General features: G+C 55.6%; 1 protein-coding gene across 3 annotated transcripts in view; it reads right to left on the reverse strand.

Moving 5' to 3' along the window:
* LOC101541526 (hepatitis A virus cellular receptor 1 homolog) overlaps positions 1 to 19,945 on the reverse strand; it is a 32,941-nt gene extending 12,996 nt beyond the window's left edge. For 2 of the 3 annotated variants that reach the window (XM_055127864.1, XM_055127863.1), the window contains exons 1-5: positions 19,869 to 19,945; positions 18,836 to 18,934; positions 14,894 to 15,121; positions 11,193 to 11,534; positions 5,452 to 5,538 (exon numbers count right to left, since the gene is read on the reverse strand). In XM_055127864.1, the coding sequence (XP_054983839.1) occupies positions 5,452 to 5,538; positions 11,193 to 11,534; positions 14,894 to 14,939 (475 nt within the window). In that variant the 5' untranslated portion in view covers positions 14,940 to 15,121; positions 18,836 to 18,934; positions 19,869 to 19,945. The remainder of the gene's footprint in view (positions 1 to 5,451; positions 5,539 to 11,192; positions 11,535 to 14,893; positions 15,122 to 18,835; positions 18,935 to 19,868) is intronic. The other variant, XM_055127865.1, reaches the window with a different exon arrangement.
* Between the last annotated feature and the right edge of the window lie 684 nt (positions 19,946 to 20,629).

The raw sequence follows: 20,629 nt of genomic DNA on the forward strand, positions 1-20,629 counted from the left end.
TAGGGTCCCCTGAGCACCGCTAGGGGTAATTCCTGAGTGAAGAGCCAGGAGTAACCCCTGTGCATCGCTGGGTGTGACCCAAAAACAACAACAACAAAAAAGCTGGGGGGATGGGCAGGAGGTGGCACAGCAGGAGGGCGCTTGTGGTCAGGGGGGTTTGAATGCCCATACCACACAGGGTCCCCTTAACACTGCCGGGGGGCAGGGGTCTACTTCTGAGCACAGAGCCAGGAACAGTCCCTGAGCATTGCTGAATGTGGGCAACCCCCGTGCACTCCCCCTTCCACACACACACGTTAAAAAAAAAAACAAAAAAACCCAAACCAAAAACCCAACTATATTGACAGGACCTGAGCTTTTGCATTACCAGGCGGAACAAAGCGGATTTCCAAGATGATGTGACCGATGTAACAATACGGCCGGGGCTTATCAATATTAAGTATCAGCCGCGGGCCGTGGGGTGAGTGCGGAGCAGCGATGCAGTGGGGTGGGCAAGGGTGCCTGCTTTTCCTGCACAAAGCCGGGCTGGGAAGAGCCCGAGTTTAATCCCCGGCATCCCCCCATACATGCTTCCCCCGACCCCACCCGGCACTGCCAGGCGTGACCCCTGAGTGCCATGCCAGGATTCAGGCCAAACCCAAAACTCTACCAGCTGTGGCTCTGTCTCTCTTTCTCTCTCTCTCCCACAGCGGAGCAATGGGGGGGGGGGGGGCGCGCTGAGTAGTCCTGGGCACAAGCTGGGCAGAACCAACCAACAAACAACACAACAATGGGGACTTGATCGCTGTATGACTGACACGTAAGCACCAAAGTTTGCTAAGTCTGTAACTGTACCTCGTGGAGATTCATCAATAAATAAATAATAAAATAAAAATTAAGAAAAAATAATAAAACAGGGGCCAGAGCGATAGCACAGCGGCTAGGGTGTTTGCCTTGCACGCTGGCCGACCTGGGTTCGATCCCCGGCCATCCCATAGGGTCCCCCCGAGCACCGCCAGGAGTCATTCCTGAGTGCAGAGCCAGGAGGAACCCCTGAGCATCGCCGGGTGTGACCCAAAAAGCAAAAATAAATGAATTAAATAAGTAAATGAAAGAAACAACAGCGTCTGTGTATAGGTCATCTACGCCTTTTCACAGTCCCAGGGTCCCCCTGAGTATACAAAACTTACACAGCACATCTCTGACCCCCACCCCACCCCCCATCTCGCCACCTCCCCTGGAGCATTTATCCAGCTGAGTGAGCGCTCACTGGCACAGAACATACCCATGGGTGGGGGTGTCCTGCCCGATGCCCTTCCCGCCCCCTATCTTCACATGCCTCACATGCCCGGTTCCCGGAGTTCTCGTGAGGATGACATAGTCCCCGGACGTCTTCGCCGGGGTAATGATTCACCACCACCTTCGTGGGTGGCTGTCTGGACTCTGGACCCTCTGGCCGCTCTCTCTCTCTCTCTCAGTTGGCTGTCCCCCCCACCCCCGCTGGAAACCAGGCCACTTCCCTGGCTGCAGGGGAGCGGCCCACTCTGCCCCCTACCCCCACCCCCCATTTCCCAGAGGCCCTGCAGACCCCACTCCGGCCTCTGCACCCGCTCTCAGAGCCCAGGGGCACCAGAGAGACAGTGACAGGGGCCAAGGCACTTGCCTTGCACACAGTCGCCCATGGTCGCCACGGGGGTCCGGTCCCTGCCCCTTCTCCCCTGTGGTCCCCTGAGCCCCGCTAGTGTTACCTAACAAATCTGCTTTTGTTGGGGCTGGAGCAATAGCACAGCGGGGAGGGCGTTTGCCTTGCACGCGGCCGACCTGGGTTCGATTCCCAGCATCCCATAGGGTCCCCTGAGCACTGCCAGGAGTGATTCCTGAGTCTACAGGAGTCAGCCCTGAGCATCATCGGGTGTGACCCAACACCCCCCCCAAAAAAAAATCCTCAGACTGCAAGAAAGGGTTACGAGTTTGTAAGCATCAGACCCTAAAAATGTTAAGAGCAAGGGGGATGGGGTGGATGTGCATTGGAGAGGGCATTTGCCTGGCACGTGGCCAGCCGGGGTTCCAGCCCCGGCATCCCAAAGGGGCCCCCAAGCACCGCCAGGAGTGATTCCTGAGTGCAGAGTCACTATCTATGAGGGCTGTGTGAGTCCCAAGGAGACTCTGGGGTGAGTCACTCACAGACCCCGGGATTCACCGCCACCTGTGCTGTTGTTATTAAGGGGCGGCAAAGAGCCTGCCCTGACTCTGAGCTATGCAGAGAGATGATCTGATGATCTGTTCTGTGAGGTATGGCTGTAACTTTTTTTTTTTTTTTGCTTTTTGTTTTTTGGGTCATACCCAGCGATGCACAGGGGTTACTCCTGGCTTTGCACTCAGGAATTACTCCTGTTTTTTGTTTGTTTTGGCTTTTTGGGTTTGGTTTTTTTTTTTCTTTTTGGTTAACACCTGGTGATGCTCAGGGGTTACTCCTGGCTCTGCACTCAGGAATTACTCCTGTTTTTTGTTTGTTTGTTTGTTTTGACTTTTTGTCTTTTTTCTTTTTGGGTCACACCTGGCGATGCTCTGGGGTTACTCCTGGCTATGCACTCAGGAATTACTCCTGGCGGTGCTGGGGGACCATATGGGATGATAGGAATTGAACCCGGGTCGGCCGTGTGCAAGGCAAACGCCCTGCCCAAATGCCCTGCCCAAACGCCCTGCCCAAACGCCCTGCCCGCTGTGTTATCACTCCAGCCCCAAACAAGATCTTGTATTTCTTTTTTTTTATGTTTTGGTTTCTTGGGTCACACCTGGTGATGCTCAGGGATTTCTCCCAGTTCTGCACTCAGGAATCACTCCTGGTGGAGCTCGGGGGACCCAATGGGATGCCGGGAATTGAGCCCAGGTTGGCCACGTGCAAGGCAAATGCCCTCTCCGCTGTGCTGTCTCCTCAGCTCCCAGACCTTGTTTGAAAAACTGTAAAATCTGTATTTAGCTGGGCATGGGTAGTACAGAATAGGGCACTCGCCATGCAGGGAGCTGACCCAGGTTTGATCCCCAGCATCCCAGAGGGTGCCCTGAGCACACCCAGGGGTGGGGAGCACGGGGCAACAGCACGGTGAATTGCACCCCAGTGGATGTGCACCCCAGGGTTCTTGCAGACTCCATAAGCTCTGAAAACCCGTGCCCCCACCCGGAACACCACAGGGTCCTAGAAACCACCCGCTTCCTCCCGCACTGCCCCCTCGCTGCAATCTGCAATCCAGGAAACCACAAGCAAGGGTGAGTGAGCCATGGTGCACGCACGTCCCCCCCCCCCCCCCCCCGCCAATCCCAGCACCGACATCCGTCCGCCTTCTCAAGCACAAACCCGTGGTCACGGGCCAAGTCAACGAACTCTCTAGTAAGTGGTTTTTCTCACAGACATGGATGGCTTTGATATCCTGGCCTCAGCCCCATGTCTGTCTCGGTACCCACCAGGGCAGAGAGACTCCTGTTCCTTTCTTGTTAAACACACACACATCTCTGGGAAAGTTCATCTTTATCCCACAATGAACTGGAAGGCTCCAGGGGCCAGAAAGATAGTACAATGGGTGGCGAACCTGCCAACATGGGTTTGATCTCCGGCATCCCAAATGGTCCTGTGCATTACCAGGTATGGCCCCAAACCAACCAAAATACACAAACAAATAAACAAAAAAACCCTATCCTGTGGCCACTTACTACCTGTATTGCAAACCATTGCACCCAAAAGCAGAGAGAGTAAAACTGAGTGTGCCTGCTCAGACAGAGAAGGGAACACCAAGTAAAATGTGGTTGGAGATCCCGCGCAGGAAGGGTGATGCGTGCTGAAAGTAGACTAGAATCTGAACACAATGGCCACTCGATACCCCTATTGCAAACCACAACACCCAATTGGAGAGATCAAAAGGGAATGCCCTGCCAGAGGCAGGGTGGGGTGGGCGGGAGATGGGACTGGGGGGTGGAGGGATACTGGGTTTATTGGTGGTGGAGAATGGGTACTGGTGGAGGGATGGGTTTGAGAACATTGTATGAAGGAAAAACAAGCTCGAAAATGTATAAATCTGTATCTGTACCCTCATGGTGACTCACTAATTAAAGAATTAAAAAAGAAAAAATAGAAATAAAATGCATATATAAAAAAAAACTGAGTGTGCCCACCACAAAGGTGCAGAGGGAAGGGGTAGGTGTGGCAGGAGGGACACTGCGACCTTTGTTGGTGGAGAATGGGCACGGGTGGAGGGATGGGTACTTGATCATTGTATGACTGAACGTAAGCACGAAAGTTTGTAAGTCTGTAACTGTACCTCACGGTGATTCATTAAAAATATTAAAAAATAAAATTTTAAAATAATAATTTAAAAAAACTATCCTAGTGTTCTACCCACCCCATCGGGTCTTTATAAATCCATTGTTCGCTTTTTTTTTTCTGGTTTGGGGGCCATGCATCCGGTGATGCTCAGGGCTTACTCCTGGCTCTGCATTCAGGGGATCACTCCTTGATGGGGCTTCCAGGGGACCGTATGCGGTGCTGGGGGTCCAATCCGAATCCATGACAAGCACCCACCCTGCTATACTTGAAAGGCAAACGCCCTCCCCACTGTCAGGGGGGATTCTAACCAGTGAGGGGGGTAGAGGGTCCATCTGAACATGCTACAAATGAGATTGGTGGGTGGGGGCAGGAATGTGGCATTTAAAAGTGGGCCCCCAGGCTAGAGCAATGATAGTCCAGCGAGAAGGACGTTTGCCTTGCATGCCGGGTTCGATACCTGGCATCCCATAGAGTTCCCCAGCACCACCGCCAGGAGTCATTCCTGAGTGCAGAGCCAGGAGGAACCCGAGAATCAATGGGTGTGACCCAAAAAGCCAATAAATAAATAAATCACTGTCACTGTCATCCCATTGCTCATTGATTTGTTCGAGCGGGCACCAGTAACGTCTCTCATTGAGAGACTTATTGTTACTGTTTTTGGCATATCCAATACGCACAGGGAGCTTGCCAGGCTCTGCCGCGCGAGCTTGATACTCTCGGTAGCTTGCTGGGCTCTCCGAGAGGGGTGGAGGAATCGAACCCAGGTCGGCGGCGTGAAAGGCGAACGCCCAACCGCTGTGCTACCGCTCCAGCCCAAATAAATAAATAAATAAATAGAAGTGGGCCCCCTTGGGGTCAGACATAGGACAGGGGTTATTAAGGCACTTTTCCCAGCCCGGGACCAACCCCTCCCACTGCACAGTCCCTCTCCCACCTTCCCCGCCCCGCACCCCCAGCACGGAGGGGGTCTCACCCCGCCCCCCCTCAACAAATCTGTAAGCTAGCGGGAGGCTGCCCTGCCTCGGGACCCCTCCCCCGTACAGGCAGGGCGGAAGAGGCCCTCGGAGGGCTCTTCAGCCCCTGGGGTTAGTTTCCCTCCCCCCCCACCCCCGTTTGTCCCGCAGCTGGAGGTGCGGGCGTGCGTGGGAGTTTACCTGGCTGGGGGAGGGTCCGCGAGGGCGGCGGCGGCGTTGCAGGAGCCAAGGTGGTGAGCCTGGGGGTTGCGGGGCTGCTGGAGGGCCCTGGGGGGGTCAACAGGGGAGGGGGGTGCAAGAGTGAATCAGCAAGGCAGCGGCTGGGTGCCTCGGGAGGGAGTCTCGTGAGCGGGAGGGCACGGACGCAGCCCCCCTCCCCCCAAGCTCCACGGGCCCTCAACAGGAAGCAACATCTGGCACAGGTCTCCGAGGAGGTGGCAGAGGCACCTGGGCTTGTCTGGAGGCACAAACCAGGAGGGCTGGCAGGTGGGGGTGGCGGGGGGGGGGGGGGAGAGCGGAGAGGTATGTTTGCCTTGCACGCGGGTGACCGGGTTTGAGTCCCAGCATCCATATGGTACCCTGAGCACTGCCAAGAGTAATTTCCGAGCAACCCCTGAGCACCTCCCGGTGCGAGCAACCCAGAGATGTTTATTTGAAAAAAATAAAAATAAAAGTTTGTTTATTTGAAAAAAAAATTTATTTTAAAAAAAGGGGGGAAAAAACAGAAGCCTGGGGTGCTCTTTCTCCAGGCAGGAGGAGAAGGAGGATTTATGTTTATGTTACCAAAGCAAACAGCAGTCAGGGTTCGGAGCCAAAGGGCAGTGGGGAGGGCCCTGGGTCATGCATGGACCTGGGTTCAATTCCCCGCGTCCCATCAGGGGACCCTGAGCACCGAGCCAGGAATCAGCCCAGGAGTCCGCCCTGAGCATCACCAGGTACGGCTCCAAAGCCTAATTAATTCACTATAAAAACAGCATTCAGCTCCGTCCCCGTGTTTCCCTTCACATGGACGCTAAATCACTGTCACTGTCATCCTGTTGCTCATCGATTTGTTTGAGTGGGCACCAGTAACGTCTCTCATTGAGAGACTTATTGTTACTGTTTTTGGCATATCCAATACGCACGGGGAGCTTGCCAGGCTCTACCGCTCGGGCTCGATACTCTCGGTAGCTTGCCGGGCTCTCCGAGAGGGGCGGAGAAATCGAACTCATCGGTTGCGTGAAAGGCAAACGCCCAACCGCTGTGCTATCACTCCAGCCCATGGACGTTAAATAAGTAAATAAATAAAACTGATCTCAGGCCTAAGCCATAGTACAGCGGGAAGGGTCTTGCACTCGGCTGACCTGGGTTCTGTCCTGGCATAGGGTCCCTGGGGCCCCGCCAGGAGTGATCCCTGTGCACAATCAGGAGTCAGCCCAGAGCACCGTTGTGTGTGTCCCTCCAAAAATAAATCTTCTAGAAAGATTGCACGCATATGTGGAATATAATGTAACTGAGAAGTACAAGTTGGCAACGATGCAACTTCTGGCAGATATCTCTCTGGACTTAGTTACTAAAATACTAAATTACAGAAACCCAAAACTGAGAGGCTGCTAAGTGTGGTCACTCGACCTCATACCTCTTCATCCTCAGCAATGGAAAACAAATTATCTAATGCTTCCTTTTCAGCAGGTCTGACTTTAGGGGAGAGACTCTCCAAACAATAATAGTGAGTTTTGTTGAAATATTGTATGCAATCAAAGTGAAAGTAAAGTGAAATTTATTAGTTACACAGGCGGGGGCCGGGGGGCTTAGGGTGGGGGGGCTGGGGCGTGGGGGGGTTAGGTGTGTGAGGGGGTGGGGTGGAGCTATACTGGGATTCTTGGTGGTGGAATATGAGCACTGGTGAAGGGATGGGTATTCGAGCATTGTATAACTGAGATTTAAACCTGAAAACTTTGTAACTTTCCACATGGTGACTCAATAAAAAATTAAAAAAATAAAAAAATAAATAAATCTTCACTGGGTTTCTCTAAAAGGAGACCGACCTAGTATTATCAGAGGGGCGAGAGGGAGAGAATCTGTCACTGTCACTGTCATCCCGTTGCTCATCGATTTGCTCGAGCGGGCACCAGTAACGTCTCCATTTTGAGACTTGTTGTGACTGTTTTTGGCATATCGAATACGCCCCGGGGAGCTTGCCAGGCTCTGCCGTGCGGGCGGGATACTCTCGGTAGCTTGCCGGGCTCTCTGAGAAGGGCGGAAGAATCGAACCCGGGTCGGACGCGTGCAAGGCAAATGCCCTACCCCCTGTGCTATTGCTCCAGCCCTAAGAAGAATTAATTGTGTGTCTTCCAGATGTGTAGAGAACCACAACCACCACCCTGTATAATCTCAGAGCTGGCTCTAGAAGAGCCAGAATTAGAATCAAGCCCAATCTCCAGGTCGGCCAAAGTACATTTGATAAACAACCAAAATCCTGGGGCCAAAGCAATGGTACAGAGGGTGAGGCTCTTGCTTTACAGGCAGCAGATCCGGGTTCGAGTCCCGTATCCCATAGTGTCCCGGAGCCCTGAGCCACAATGGGTGCAGCCAAAAGCCAAAAAAAAAAGGGGGGGAGGGAGAGGGGTTTTGTCAGGTTCTGCTTATTCTAGCAGGAAGGAATTTCTGGAGGAGACAAGGAGGGAAGCTAAGAAAGTATGAAAAGGGAGAGTTGGGGGGAGGGGAGCCAGGCTGTGGGAAGGGCTGGAGGGCCACCCTGCAGGCACAAAGCCCCAGGGTCCATCTCCAGCACCACAAAGACCCGAGCACCCTGGGGCGGGATGGGAGCAGCCTCTGAGCATGGTCAGGATAAATGACCTAAATGAAAGGGAAAGGCGGGAGCAGAAGAAAGAGGGGGGGAGGAGGAGGGAGAGAGAGAGAGAGAGAGAGAGAGAGAGAGAGAGAGAGAGAGAGAGAGAGAGAGAGAGAGAGAGAGGAGAGAAAGAGGGAGAGAGAGGAGAGAAAGAGAGAGGGAGAGAGAGAGGAGGGAGAGAGAGGGGGAGGAAGAGAGGGGAGAGAGAGAGAGAGAGAGGGAGGGAGGGAGAGAGAGTTGGAAATGATCACTGGACAAGAACAGTGTTGGGGCTGGCCCGATAGTACAGTGGGTAGGGCGTTTGCTTTACACGCGGCCAACCCGGGTTCGGGTTTGATCCCCCACATCCCATAGGGTCCCCCAAACACCACCAGGAGTAATTCCTGAGTGCAGAGCCAGAAGTAACCCTTGTTTAAAAAAAAAACCAAAAAAACAGTGTTAAAGGAGGGATAGGGATATACATAGTAACTTTTTAATATCTGTATTGCAAAGCACAATGCCCCAAAAAGGAGAGACAGACAGACAGAGAGACAGAGATAGAGATGCCTGTCATAGAGGCAGGCTGGGGGTGGGGGTGGGGTGATGGGAGGGAACCTGGGGACACTGGTGCTGGGAAATGTACCCTGGTGGAGGGATGGGTGTTGGAACACTGTAGGGCTGAAACAGCTTTGTAAGGGTCTATCTCACAGTGATTCAATAACTTAAAAAAAAAAAATCTTTGGGGCTGGAGCGATAGCACAGCAGGTAGGGCGTTTGCCTTGCACGCGGCCGACCCAGGTTCGATTCCCAGCATCCCATAGGGTCCCCTGAGCACCGCCAGGACTAATTCCTGAGTGCAGAGCCAGGGGTAACCCCAGTGCATCGCCGGGCGTGACCCAAAAAAAAATCTTTAAAAAAGCACCTTAACTAGTCTGAGAGGGGCAGGAGAGCGCCCCAGAAAGCTCAGAGTGGCAGGTGGGGGTGTGACCCCAGAAATGGAACCATGACAGAAGTCGGAAGCCCAGAGTCGAGGACCGTGGGCAACCCCTCGGCGGGGTGGCGCTTTTGCAGAGCTGGTTTTAGGGGGCTTCTGGGGGGAGCCGGCCACACCTGGCGATGCTCTGGGGCTCGCCCTGGCCTTGTGGGCCGGGCTGCTCTGTGGGCTGGCCCGGGCGACCCCTCCAGCCCCTTTGCAGCCTTTTCTTGAGCTGCCTTTGGAGGTTCCACGCAGCTGAGGTGACAGGAAACACGGGCAAGGAAAAAGGAGTTTGAGTTCGTGGCCCCACCCTACACCACGCGGGTGGGGGAGGGGGAAGAAAATTCAAACCCCAGCCAGACTGGGAAGGAGAGAGGGTCCAGGGGTTAAGTCTCTTCCCAGCCTCACATGTGGCTCACCCTGGTTCCAGGCCCATCACCACACGGTTCCTCCGACTTTGCCAGCACTGAGCTCGGGGGCACCAAGCAGCAAGAAGCATCGTCGGGGGTAGCCCAAACCCCTTCCCTCCAAAATTAAACAGCTACAGGGGGCTGGAGCGATAGCACAGTGGGAAGGGCTGTGTTTGCCTCCCATGCAGCCGACCCAGGTTCGATCCCCGGCATCCCAAAGTGGTCCCCCCAGCCCACCAGGAGTAATTCTTGAGTAACCCCAGAGCATTGCCGGGTGTGAGCCTCCCCCCCCCCAATTCTTTTTAAATAAAATAAGAGTTACAGCCAGGCCCAGAATCCTGACCACCCTCCCCCTTCCCTCCCCGCCTCCAAGGCTGACTGGAGCATACTCGGGGTCCCAGCTGCTCTGGGCTTCCCTAAATCGCCCCCTAGATATAGATCCTGCAAGTCAGCTAGTTTCTACCTCACAGGAACATAATCTCAGTCCTCACTCCATAAGGGAAATGATCCCCAAGGCTGGGAAACAGCAACTCAATTAAGTTCCTCTTAATTTCTTTTTTTAAAAAAAGGAATTGTATTTCCCCCTCCCCCAAACAAAGATAAAGCGCATTATTATCAAGAGTATTAACTTCGATAGCCAGGAAGGTCTGAGTGGAAGAAATTCGATAGGAAAAGCACCAGAAGACCAAAAAATCAGGGCTGGAGAGATAGCACAATGGGGAGGATGTTTGCCTCTAGCCAACCTGGGTTCAATCCCCAGCATCCCATAGGGTCCCCTGAATAATTCCTGAGTGCAGAGCCAGGAGTAACCCCTGTGTATCGCCAGGTGTAACCCATAGAGAAAAAAACAAAAGCAAAAACGAGAAATCCTTCCACGGAAGGCCCATGAGGACGTTTCACCATCTGGTGGGGAATTTGTGAAATTCTTCAGAGCCAAAGGTGGTGGTGGTCGGGGGCGATACTGGCGTACTCTCCGCCGAGATGCAACCTGGGTGGCCGCACATGTGTGTGGCCACTCCACTGCTGATCGACCACAATCCAGGGGCCAGCTAGACTACTATTTTGGTACCAGCAGCTTCTTGCAGAAATGTCTCTAGACTGTGAACTAAACCATAGCCCCATGCTCCCCCAGGAAGGGAAATGATGCAATTTCTAACATAAATCTTCCTGGACTTAGTTACTAAAATACTAAAATACAGAAATCCCAAACCACACGGCCGCAATAGCAGCTGCGCAACTTTGTATCTCTTCATTCTCAGCAATGGGAAACTAATTATCAAATGCTTCCTTTTCAGCAGGGCTGTGTTTTGGGGGGAAAACTCCAACAACAATAGTGAGTTTTGTGTTGAAATATGGGATGTAATCAAGGTAAAGAGAAATTGAAGTGAAATGTATCAGCTACGCAGGCAGGGGCAAGGGTGTGGGGGTGGGTGGGAGGTATACTGGGGTTTTTGGTGGTGGAATATGTGCACTGGTGAAGGGACGGGTGTTCGAGCATGGTATAACTGAAACATAAGCCTGAAAGCTTTGTAATTTTCCACATGGTGATTCAATAAAATAAATAAATAAATAAATAAATAAATAAATAAATAAATAAATTTAAAAGAGGGGGGCTGGGGCAATAGGACAGCGGGGAGGCAGGTGACCCGCACACAACTGACCCGGGTTCGATCCCCAGTATCCCACAGGGTCCCCAGAGCGGATGGGCTGAAGCTTCACTCACGGGGTCTTATCTCCAGGGAGAAGGTGATTTTCTGGTCGTTGAACCAGCCCGGGTGCTCGATGCGGCAGCAGTAGAGGCCACTGTCGCCCGGGACGGCGCCCTCGATGGTGAGAGACACGTCCCCCTCGGTGATTCTGCCCTTCAGCATGTAGCGCGGCGCCTTCCGGGAAGTCACGTGGGAGCCGTCGGTCCAGATGAGGGTGTCCGAGCACTGGGAGGAGGGGCAGGGCCCTCGGCCCCAGCACATGCTGGTGACCGACCTGCCGGCTGTGGAGTAGGTGCAGGGCAGTGTGATGGGGCGGCCGGCCAACCCTAAGACCATGACTGCGGCCGCAGTGGCGTCTGAAAGCAAGCAGAGCAGAAGCCCAGGTCAGGCCCTGGGGATGAGTGCCCGGCTTGTGGGAGCTTCCCTGAGTGAGGGCCCCCGCAGACAGCCCCAAATGCAAACGGGAATGAAATAAGGCCATCGAGACTTGTTGGCCTGGTGCAGTGAGACAGGACCGTGGGGAAGGCATGAGGCCCACCCAGGTTTATCCCCCAGGTCCCTCGCCAGGAGGGACCCAGGAGCAGAGAGCCAGGAGCGAACCCTGAGCACCACTGGGGGCTCAAGCAAACAATAACAACACCCCCCCCAAAAAAAACCCAACAGCTATTGGAGCTGGAGCAATAGTCTAGATCAGGAGCTTTGCCTTACATGCAGCTGACCCAGGTTCAATCCCTGGCACCCCATAGGGTCCCCCGAGCCCACCAGGCCCCCTGAGCATAGAACCAAAAAAAAAAACCCACAGTCAACAAAAAAAAGAAATGTTGGCTGGAAGGCAGAAGCAAACATAGAATCGGAAATCACTGTCGCACTGTCGTCCAGTTGCTCATTGGGTTGCTCAGGTGGGCGCCAGTAACGCCTCCATTGTGAGACTTGTTGTGACTGTTTTTGGCATATCGAATACGCCACGGGGAGCTTGCCAGGCTCTTCCGTGCAGGCGGGATACTCTCGGTAGCTTGCCGGGCTCTCCGAGAGGAAGAGTCAAACCCGGGTCAGCCGCATGCAAGGCAAAGGCCCTACCCGCTGTGCTATCGCTCTATCAGCTCCTGGAAAACAGGCTGAAGTGGGTCTGGAGCAACAGCACAGCAGGGAAGGCATTTGCCTTACACGCGGCCAACGTGGGTTGGATTCCCAGCATCCCATAGGGGCCCCTGAGCACCGCCAGGAGGAATTAATTCCTGAGTGCAGAGCCAGGAATAACCCCTGAGCATTGCCAAATGAAACCCAAAAAGCAAAAAAAAAAAAAGAAAAGAAAAGAAAAAGAAAAAGCAGGCTGAAGCTCATCACGGGGATCAAGTCCAGGCCAGCCAGGTTGCCAAGGAGCTTGGGAGCTCGTCACGGTCTCTGAATGATGTCCCCCCCCATCTAAGCAGCACCCCCTTCTTCAACTTTCATCACTTGCAAATTCCCACGACTGCATGTTTCCCACTGTGGAATAGCCTCTGAGCACTGAGCCAGGAGTACCCTCATGCTCGAGTATTGCACAAAAAAGAAAGAAAAAAAAAAGTTCCTGAATTGCTTGTCCCGGGGAACCGGAAACTTGAAGCCAAGGCGGCCACAGCTGACCGGCGCCACTTCACCAAGAAGGAAGCACTCGCTCGGGGGGGACGTCTGTCTCACCAACGCCACTAAGAAGTTTCCCCAAAGCCGTCTGAGGCTCACCCTTTCCTGACAGGGCGGGGGCTGGGGGGTGCCTGTGAGTTTGGGAAGTACCCGTGTTACCTCAAGGAGACAGGGACTCTTTGGCTGTTTGTTTTGTTCTTGTTTTGTTTGGGGGGGGGGTCACAGCCGGCGCTGCTCAGGGCTGACTCCTGGCTCTGTGCTCAGGAATCACTCGTCGTGGTGGGGCTCCAAGGGCCCCCCTACAGGTTGGCTATGTGCAAGGCTTGTACCCGACCTATATCTCCCTGATCTTAGAGTGTAGAGATTGTTTTATAAAGGTTGGTTTTTTTTTGGGGGGGGGGGGCACACCTGGCAGTGCTCCAGACTCTGTGCTCAGTAGTGACCCCTGGTGGTTCTCAGGGGGATAGGTGAGGTCAGGACTTAAAGCATTCATTGTCACGGCTATAGCTATACGAGGGCAAGGGTCTTACTTAGCGTCTGAATCCTCTCTCTAGCCCCTTATGGTTAGTTTCCCTTGTGGAAAAAATAATGCGGGGAAGCCACAACCCACTATGCTCAGGGCTTACTCCTGGCTCTGTGCTCAGGGTGTGAAACCGGTTGGCTGCATGCAAGATAAGCGTCCTATCTGCTGTATTATCACTCTGGCCCCAAGGGAAAACATATTTATTTATTTATTTTTTTGCTTTTTGGGTCACACCCGACGATGCTTAGGGGTTACTCCTGGCTCGTGTGCTCAGGAATTACTCCTGGTGGTGTTTGGGGGACCACATGGGATGCTGGGAATTGAACTCAGGTCAGCCCCATGCAAAGCAAAAATGTCTTCCTGCTGTATTATTGCTCCAGCCTCGGAAAAAAATATATTTTTTAAAAATTTCAAGTACCAGGATTCCAATCCAGGGCCTCATGCCTGCAAGGCACGAGCATCAGCTCTGAGCCCTGGCATTCCACACCCCAGCCCTATGCTGGGGTTTCAATTACCAAAGGAAAAGTTGAATCAAGAAGGAACTTCCAGAGGCTGGAGTGATAGCATAGCAGGGAGGGTGTTTGCCTTGCACGCGGCCAACCCTGGTTTGATTCCCAGCATCCCATATTGTCCCCTGAGCACCGCCAGGAGTGATTCCTGAGTGCAGAGCCAGGAGGAACCCCTGAGCATCGCCAGGTGTGAGCCAAAAAGAAAAAAAAAAAGGAACTTCCACACACACACACACACCCCACTTTTTGGCTGTTTGACGCCACATCGGGACAGTGCTCGAGATCACTCTCATGCGGTATTGGGGCTCAAACGAGACCGCCACCTGCAAGGCAAGCGTCCAAACCCTGGTCCTATCTCTCCAGCCCTCAGCGTTCCCTTACATCCCTCCCAAGTCGGCCGCAGGAACTGATTTGCTTTTCCATCCCGGATGCTATCAATTCCTCAGTGTTCTCCCTCCATAGATAAAATGTTTCCAAACGAAAAACGGCTTCGCTTTGGAAGGAAACAGTTGCCCATGGTCCAAGAGATAATAAATCACAGACCCGTCCCAGGAATAAGTCTCCCCCCCCACCCCGTCTTTCTGCCCCGCCCCTCCCAGCCCCTTCTCAAGGTCTATTTCTAGTTTTTAACCCCCTCGGGTCTTGAACATCATCCCCTTCTCCCAGTTAAACTCAAGTGGCATCAGGATCCACCCCCCTCAACACGGCAGACATGCCCCTCCACCCCCGAACCAGAGATTTCTGTCAGTCACAGCCTTGAAGCAAACTTCATCAGAGGAAGAAATTCATCCTCGTAGGTCTGGAACGATAGCACAGCGGGGAGGGCGTTGCCTTGCACACGGCCAACCAGGGTTCAATCCTCAGCATCCCATAGGGTCCCCCCGAAACCTACCAGGAGTGATTCCAGAGTGCAGAGCCAGGAGTAACAGCTGAGTACAACTCATGTGCACCCCCTCCACTGCCCTCCCCCCAAATAAAAAGAATTTCATTCGCCCTCATCCCTCACGCCCACCTCCCCACATAGCCCCTCGGGGCTCCCAGTTTCAGTGCCACAGCCACATACCTGTGAAAAGGACCAGGAGGCCGGTGATGGCAGCCCACGGGTGCATGGTGGCCGGGCCAGGAGGAAGGCGAGAGACAGGTGGGTGTCCGCCCCCTCACCACACACACACACACACACACACACACACACACACACACACACAACGGTGGCTTGGGGCTTCGGATTGAATCTTCCACCTCTGAGGCAACTTCTCCTTTCTGCTGAGCGCGACCAGTCACGTGGCTGTTCCTCGGGGCGGGAGGAAAGGGGGCATGTGGGCTGCGGGCGCCTGCCTACTGGACCAGGGTGGGGATGTGGGGGGTGCCCCTTCCTCGAGAACAGAACACTGCCCCCTGCTGCCCAGCCCCTCTCCCTGCATGCAGGTCCTGGCGATCAGAGTGGGAAGGAGGTAGAGGTGGGGGGGGGAGAGGGGGCACAGAACACAGCCCTGGCCATCAGCGGGCCTTGGGCTGGGTGGGAGGTGGCAGGCGGGGGTGGGGGTGGGCGTCCTGGTGGCCATCTCCTGTGGTGGTGCCCTCCCGAGTGCCCCAGACTCTGGCACTTGCCAAGTCGGCCCAGGGCGAGAACTGAACCCGCTTCTCACCTCCCTTCCCCCCACATCTTCACTGGTTCCTGCACTCCTGGGGGCCCGTGACTCAGAGCCAGCGGCACCCCGGGCCCCGGGGGATGGGAGGGGAGAGCGGGGGATGCCAGCGGTGCCACCCACAGTCCCGTGATTCACACCAGCTCCCCGGCAGTGATGTCAGGGGTGTTTCGGGAAAGCGTTCCCCACCACGTTACCCTTCCTCCTCCTCCTCCTCCTCCTCAGGGGCCCTCCACCTGCTGGCAGAGGTGAGGGGGCGGGAACGGCTGTGAGGCATGGCAGGAAATGAAACCCAAGTCAGCATGGGGGGTCGCAGCCCCGGGGTGGGGGGTGCAGTGTCAGCCCGTTCATGCATCAGGAAGCCGTGGGCAGGCTCACGGAGAATCAGCTGCAGGGGGGTGGGGGTGGGGGAGTCTGGCTCCTGTTCTTAATTATTAAGCCCCCACCCCCGAGACCCCCGACCTGCCCACACACCTGCAGCACCCCCGCCTCAGGCTCCCAGTTGGGGGGCTCCGTGCCTGGTTCCAGCCTCCCCAGTTCTCGGAGAGGCCAGCACCCACCGGGTTCTGCTGGACCCTAAAGAACACGCCCCCTTGTACAGCCCCCTCCAGCCGCGGCGGGAAGCCCCCAGGAGCAGCTCAGGCCTGTGTGCGTTCTCAGGTGCCCAGGAAAAGGCGCCTTCCCAGCCTCGGGGGACCGACCAGCAGCTGGACAGCCACAAAAGCCTGCGGGGAGGGGGCTGGGGGTCCAGGGCCCGGGGGCTGGGTGCCAGCCCTGCCCAGGAACTCAGGGCCGTAGGCAGGAGAAGGCCCAGCGGGGAGAGCGATCTGGAACACAGCCCCCTCTGTTACCCGCCTGCCCAAGGCCACCCCCTGGCCTGTCCACCTCCGACGCCGGAGGAGGGCCGACAACCCCCAGTCCCTAGAGGGCCCCCAAATGCCAGCCAGGAGACACACGGGCCCCCGTTCTCTGTCCCGATGGTCATGGAGTGGCCGCCGCCAGCCCTCACCCCAGCCTAAGGGGCGAGGACAAGTTCTGAAGCGCCCCCAGACGCAAGGTGGCCTCCTCTTCTGAAAGCTCAGCTCTAATTTCCCCGCAAGCCCCCCGCCCCTACCCCCCCCCAGTCCTCCCTGGAGCCCCCCGAGCTAGCCAGATGTGTAAAGAATCCAGGGGTGCTGGGCCCGAGAGACAGGACAGCAGGGAGGGCGCTTTCTTTGCATACAGCCCACCCTGGTTCCATCCCCAGCAACCCGGAGGGTCCCCCGAGCCCCACCCCAGAAGTGATCCCTGAGCGCAGAGCCAAGAGTCAGCCCTGAGCACCGTCGGGTGTGGCCCCAAAACAAAAAAAAAAAAGGGGGGGGGAAAGACAAAAGAAGAATTGGGGGGTGCAGACAGAGAAGGGGAGCTGCAAGTCGGGGAGACGCCTGCAAAGGTTCAAGGCGTCACCTGCAGAGGGCGGAGGGACTCCAGCGGTCAACCCCGCCTGACACCCCCAGACACCCCCGAAGCCCTGCCAGCTCCTGCTCCCTTCCTGGGGGGCTTGCTGCAGAGCCCTGGAGGGCGCCCCTGAAAGCCTAAGGAAGGCCCCCCGCCCACCAAAGCCCCAAGCCTCAACTCTGCGCTATGGCACTCTGGAGCCGACCCCACCGCCAGGGAGGACGCCAGGCTTTGCAGAAATTGGCTCCCGACCCCCGCCTCGCCCCCCGCGCCTGCACCTGCGCTGTCGGCAGGCCCCGCCTCACGACTGACCGCAGGGGTGATGCGAGGCCATCCCAGACGCCGGCGCCCAGCTCCGCTGCTCCTGGAAGTGACCTACCTGCCCTTTCCACCCGGGGTGGACAGGACGTAGCCGCCTGGGTCCCCCTCCCCACCCTGCCGTCACATGGCTTCCAGCAGGACATGGGGCTGCTGACAGAGGCGTCCCGTCCCCCCTCCAGCCTGCTCCGAGAGGTGTCAGCAGCGGGAGGGGACCCGGGGCCCCTAAAGGCCCCTCTGCTTTGCATGCAGGAGGCCTGGGTCCAATCCCCGGCAGGCCGGGTAACCCCAGAGCACTGCGAGGTGTCGTCCAAAGTAACCCAAGAAAATTAAAATTAAATTAAATAATTTTTTTAAAAAGGTCAGGGTGGGGCTGGAGCAATAGCACAGCGGGGAGGGTGTTTGCCTTGCACGTGGCCGACCCGGGTTCGATTCCCAGCATCCCATAGGGTCCCCTGAGCACCGCCAGGAGTAACTCCTGAGTGCAAAGCCAGGAGGTAACCCTTGTGCATTGCCAGGTGTGACCCAAAAAACAAAAAAAAAAAAAAAAAAAGGTCAGGGTGCCCGCCTGGAGATGCTCAGGGCTGACTCCTCCTGACTCTGCACTCGGGGATCACTCCCGGGGTTCCTCAGGGGACCCGCCTCATGCAAAGCCAGGGCCCTACCCGCTGTACTGTTGCTCCAGCTCAATGAAAAGAAAAAGAAAAAGGAAAAAAAAAAACAACTCATGACTTCCCAGTGCAGCCTCGCGAGACTCGGAGAGCAGCCTCGCTCCTCCAATCCTGCAGTCTCCCGAGTTTGCGTGTGTCTCCTGCCTGTCTCTGGGCTTGCCTGTGTCCACTCTGCAGAAGCCCAGGTTCGCTCCGGAACATGCGATTCCCCTTCCTCTCCTCTCCCCGAGCAATTTTCTTCCAATGAAAACTCCCTTGAGCCGTCGGGTAGCCCGGCAGGTAAGGAAGGCGCTTGCCTTGCACGCGGCCAACCCAGGCAGGGTTGACTTCCAGCACCCTCGATACCCCCCTGAGCCTGCCGGGAGTGATTGTTCTGAGCACAACGCCAGGAGGAAGCCCTGAGCAAAAGCCAGGTGTGCGTGGGCCCTCCCCTCCAAAATAATAATAATAATAATAATAATAATAATAATTTTTTTTAAAGTCCAAAAACTGGGGCTGGAGCGATAGCACAGCGGGAAAGGCGTTTGCCTTGCACGCGGCCGACCCGGGTTCGATTCCCAGCATCCCATAGGGTCCCCTGAACACCGCCAGGGGTAATTCCTGAGTGCAGAGCCAGGAGTCACCCCTGTGCATCGCCAGGTGTGACCCAAAAAGAAAAAAAAAAAAAGTCCAGAAACTACCTTGCGGGGCCAAAGCGGGGAGGGGCCTTGCACGTGGTCAACCAGAAATTGATCCCGGGCATCCCAGAGGGTCCCCCAACACTGGCAGGAGTAATTCCTGAGTGCAGATCCGGGAGTAAGTCCTGAGTATCGCTGGGTATGACCCAAAAAGTAAAATAAAATAAAATAAAATACCAAGAAAATAAAACGACCTTACTTGGTTTTAAGAAACACAGACAAGCAAAGCAGCCCCGCTCCCGGGAAAGACACGTACCTGCCGCTGGACCTGCAGCCGTCCTGCTCTCTGGCCCGCTCCCCGGGGCACTGACGGGAAGAGGCACCTCTGTCCCAGAACTCGTGCTCCTGGACACACCTGTCCCCAGAGGAAGCGTTTCAGAGACTCAGACTTTCCCGCCTACCCCTCTCCCAGGCCCAGACAGACTCCAGGGGCCAGCCTCGACCTATTTCTCCTGTGCCTCCTTATCTGTTTGTTTGTTTTGTTCTGGGGGGCCACGCCCGGCGTGCTCAGGGCTTATCCTGGTGCTGATCTCCTGGTGTGGGGGATAGAACCTGGGTCCGAGGCCCGTGAGGTGTTTTTTTAGCCCTTGGACTCTCTCACCCGCCCACTCGCCACTGTTTTTTTCTGGGTTTTGGGTTTTTGTTTTTGTTTTTTTTTTGGTGGGGGAGGAGGGGCTTTTGGGGTCACCTCTGGCGATGCTCAGGGGTGACTCCTGGCACTGCACTCAGGAATTACTCCTGGTGGCCTTGCGGGACCCTAAGGGATGCTGGGAATCCAACCCAGGCCAGGCCCACCCCCCCACAACCCCATCCTACCCCAGCCCATCCCAGTCAGCTGTGTGCAAGGCAAACGCCCTACCAGCTGTACTGCCACTCTGGCCCCTCCATGGTCTCTTTTTAAAAAAAAAAAAAATTTTTTTTAATCAAATAACCGTGAGATAGTTACAAAGTTGTTCATGACTGAGTTTCAGTTATGCCATGTTTCAACACCCGTCCCTTCACCCATGCACACTGGTGGTGACCAATGGCCTCAGTTTCCCTCCCAAGCCCCAGCCTGCCTTTATGGCAGATACTTAGAGAAAGTCTCTCTGTGTCTCTGTCTCTGTCTCTCTCTCCCTCCCTCCCTCTCTCCTTTCATGCATTATGGTCTTCGCACATGCGTATCACTTTCCCTTCTCCTCAGCATTCACTTCCTGTCCAGAGTGACCGTTTCCCACGACCACGGTCACAGTGCTCCCTTCCCTGCCCTCACTCCATCTCCCCCGGCCCCTCCGTGGCAAGCTCCCTACCGTGGACCTGTCCTCCCGTCTCTCTGAAGAGATCCGGCTCAGATCTTGGCTCCGGACAGACGCTCAGGACTGGCAAGTCGAAGACTCAGTCTGAGCCGCGGAGATGGTTCGAGAGTCAAAAAAAAAAAAAAAAGAGGAAGGAGCTGCTTCGAGCTGGCTGGCACCGCCGGGGCGGAGAGCGTGAAAGAGCAGCTCTGCCCGGAGGGTCCGGCCACCACCAGCAGCGCCCCCCAGAATAGGCGCTGGGACCATGCCCAACCCAGAGACCCCCAGCTGGCTTGACTGACATTCCTGTCTTCAGAGAAAAATAGCCCAGAGGCTGCGGAGGTCGGACAGCTGCCCTGCACACAGCAACCGAGCCTCGACCCCGCGGCCCCTGGGGTCCCCGCACACCACCCGGAGACCCCCGAGTGCAGAGCCCCCCAGCAAAGAGGTAAGCAGAAGACCCAGCATCACCCCCCAGCACCCCCGACACCCCTGAAATCCACCTTCTTCAAGCAAACAGGCAGAAAGCGGCCCCTCCCCCACCCGCCCCATTACCCCTTTGGCACCCAAGGGTGCTGATGCCCCCATGGAACCTTCTAGGGCTCTCTCGGGCAAACTACCAGCCACCTGGGTAAAGACTGTTCTCATCCAACCGAACAGAGACACGGTCAGAGTGAAAGCAGGGCCCCTGGGGGCTCAAAGGGCGCCAGGCCTGGTCCCCGAGCACAAAGCCAGGAGTACCAGGCGTGCCCTCCCCCCAAAACAGACAAAGGAAA

The sequence above is a fragment of the Sorex araneus genome, chromosome 2 (genome assembly GCF_027595985.1).
Source record: "Sorex araneus isolate mSorAra2 chromosome 2, mSorAra2.pri, whole genome shotgun sequence".
NCBI lineage: Eukaryota > Metazoa > Chordata > Mammalia > Eulipotyphla > Soricidae > Sorex > Sorex araneus.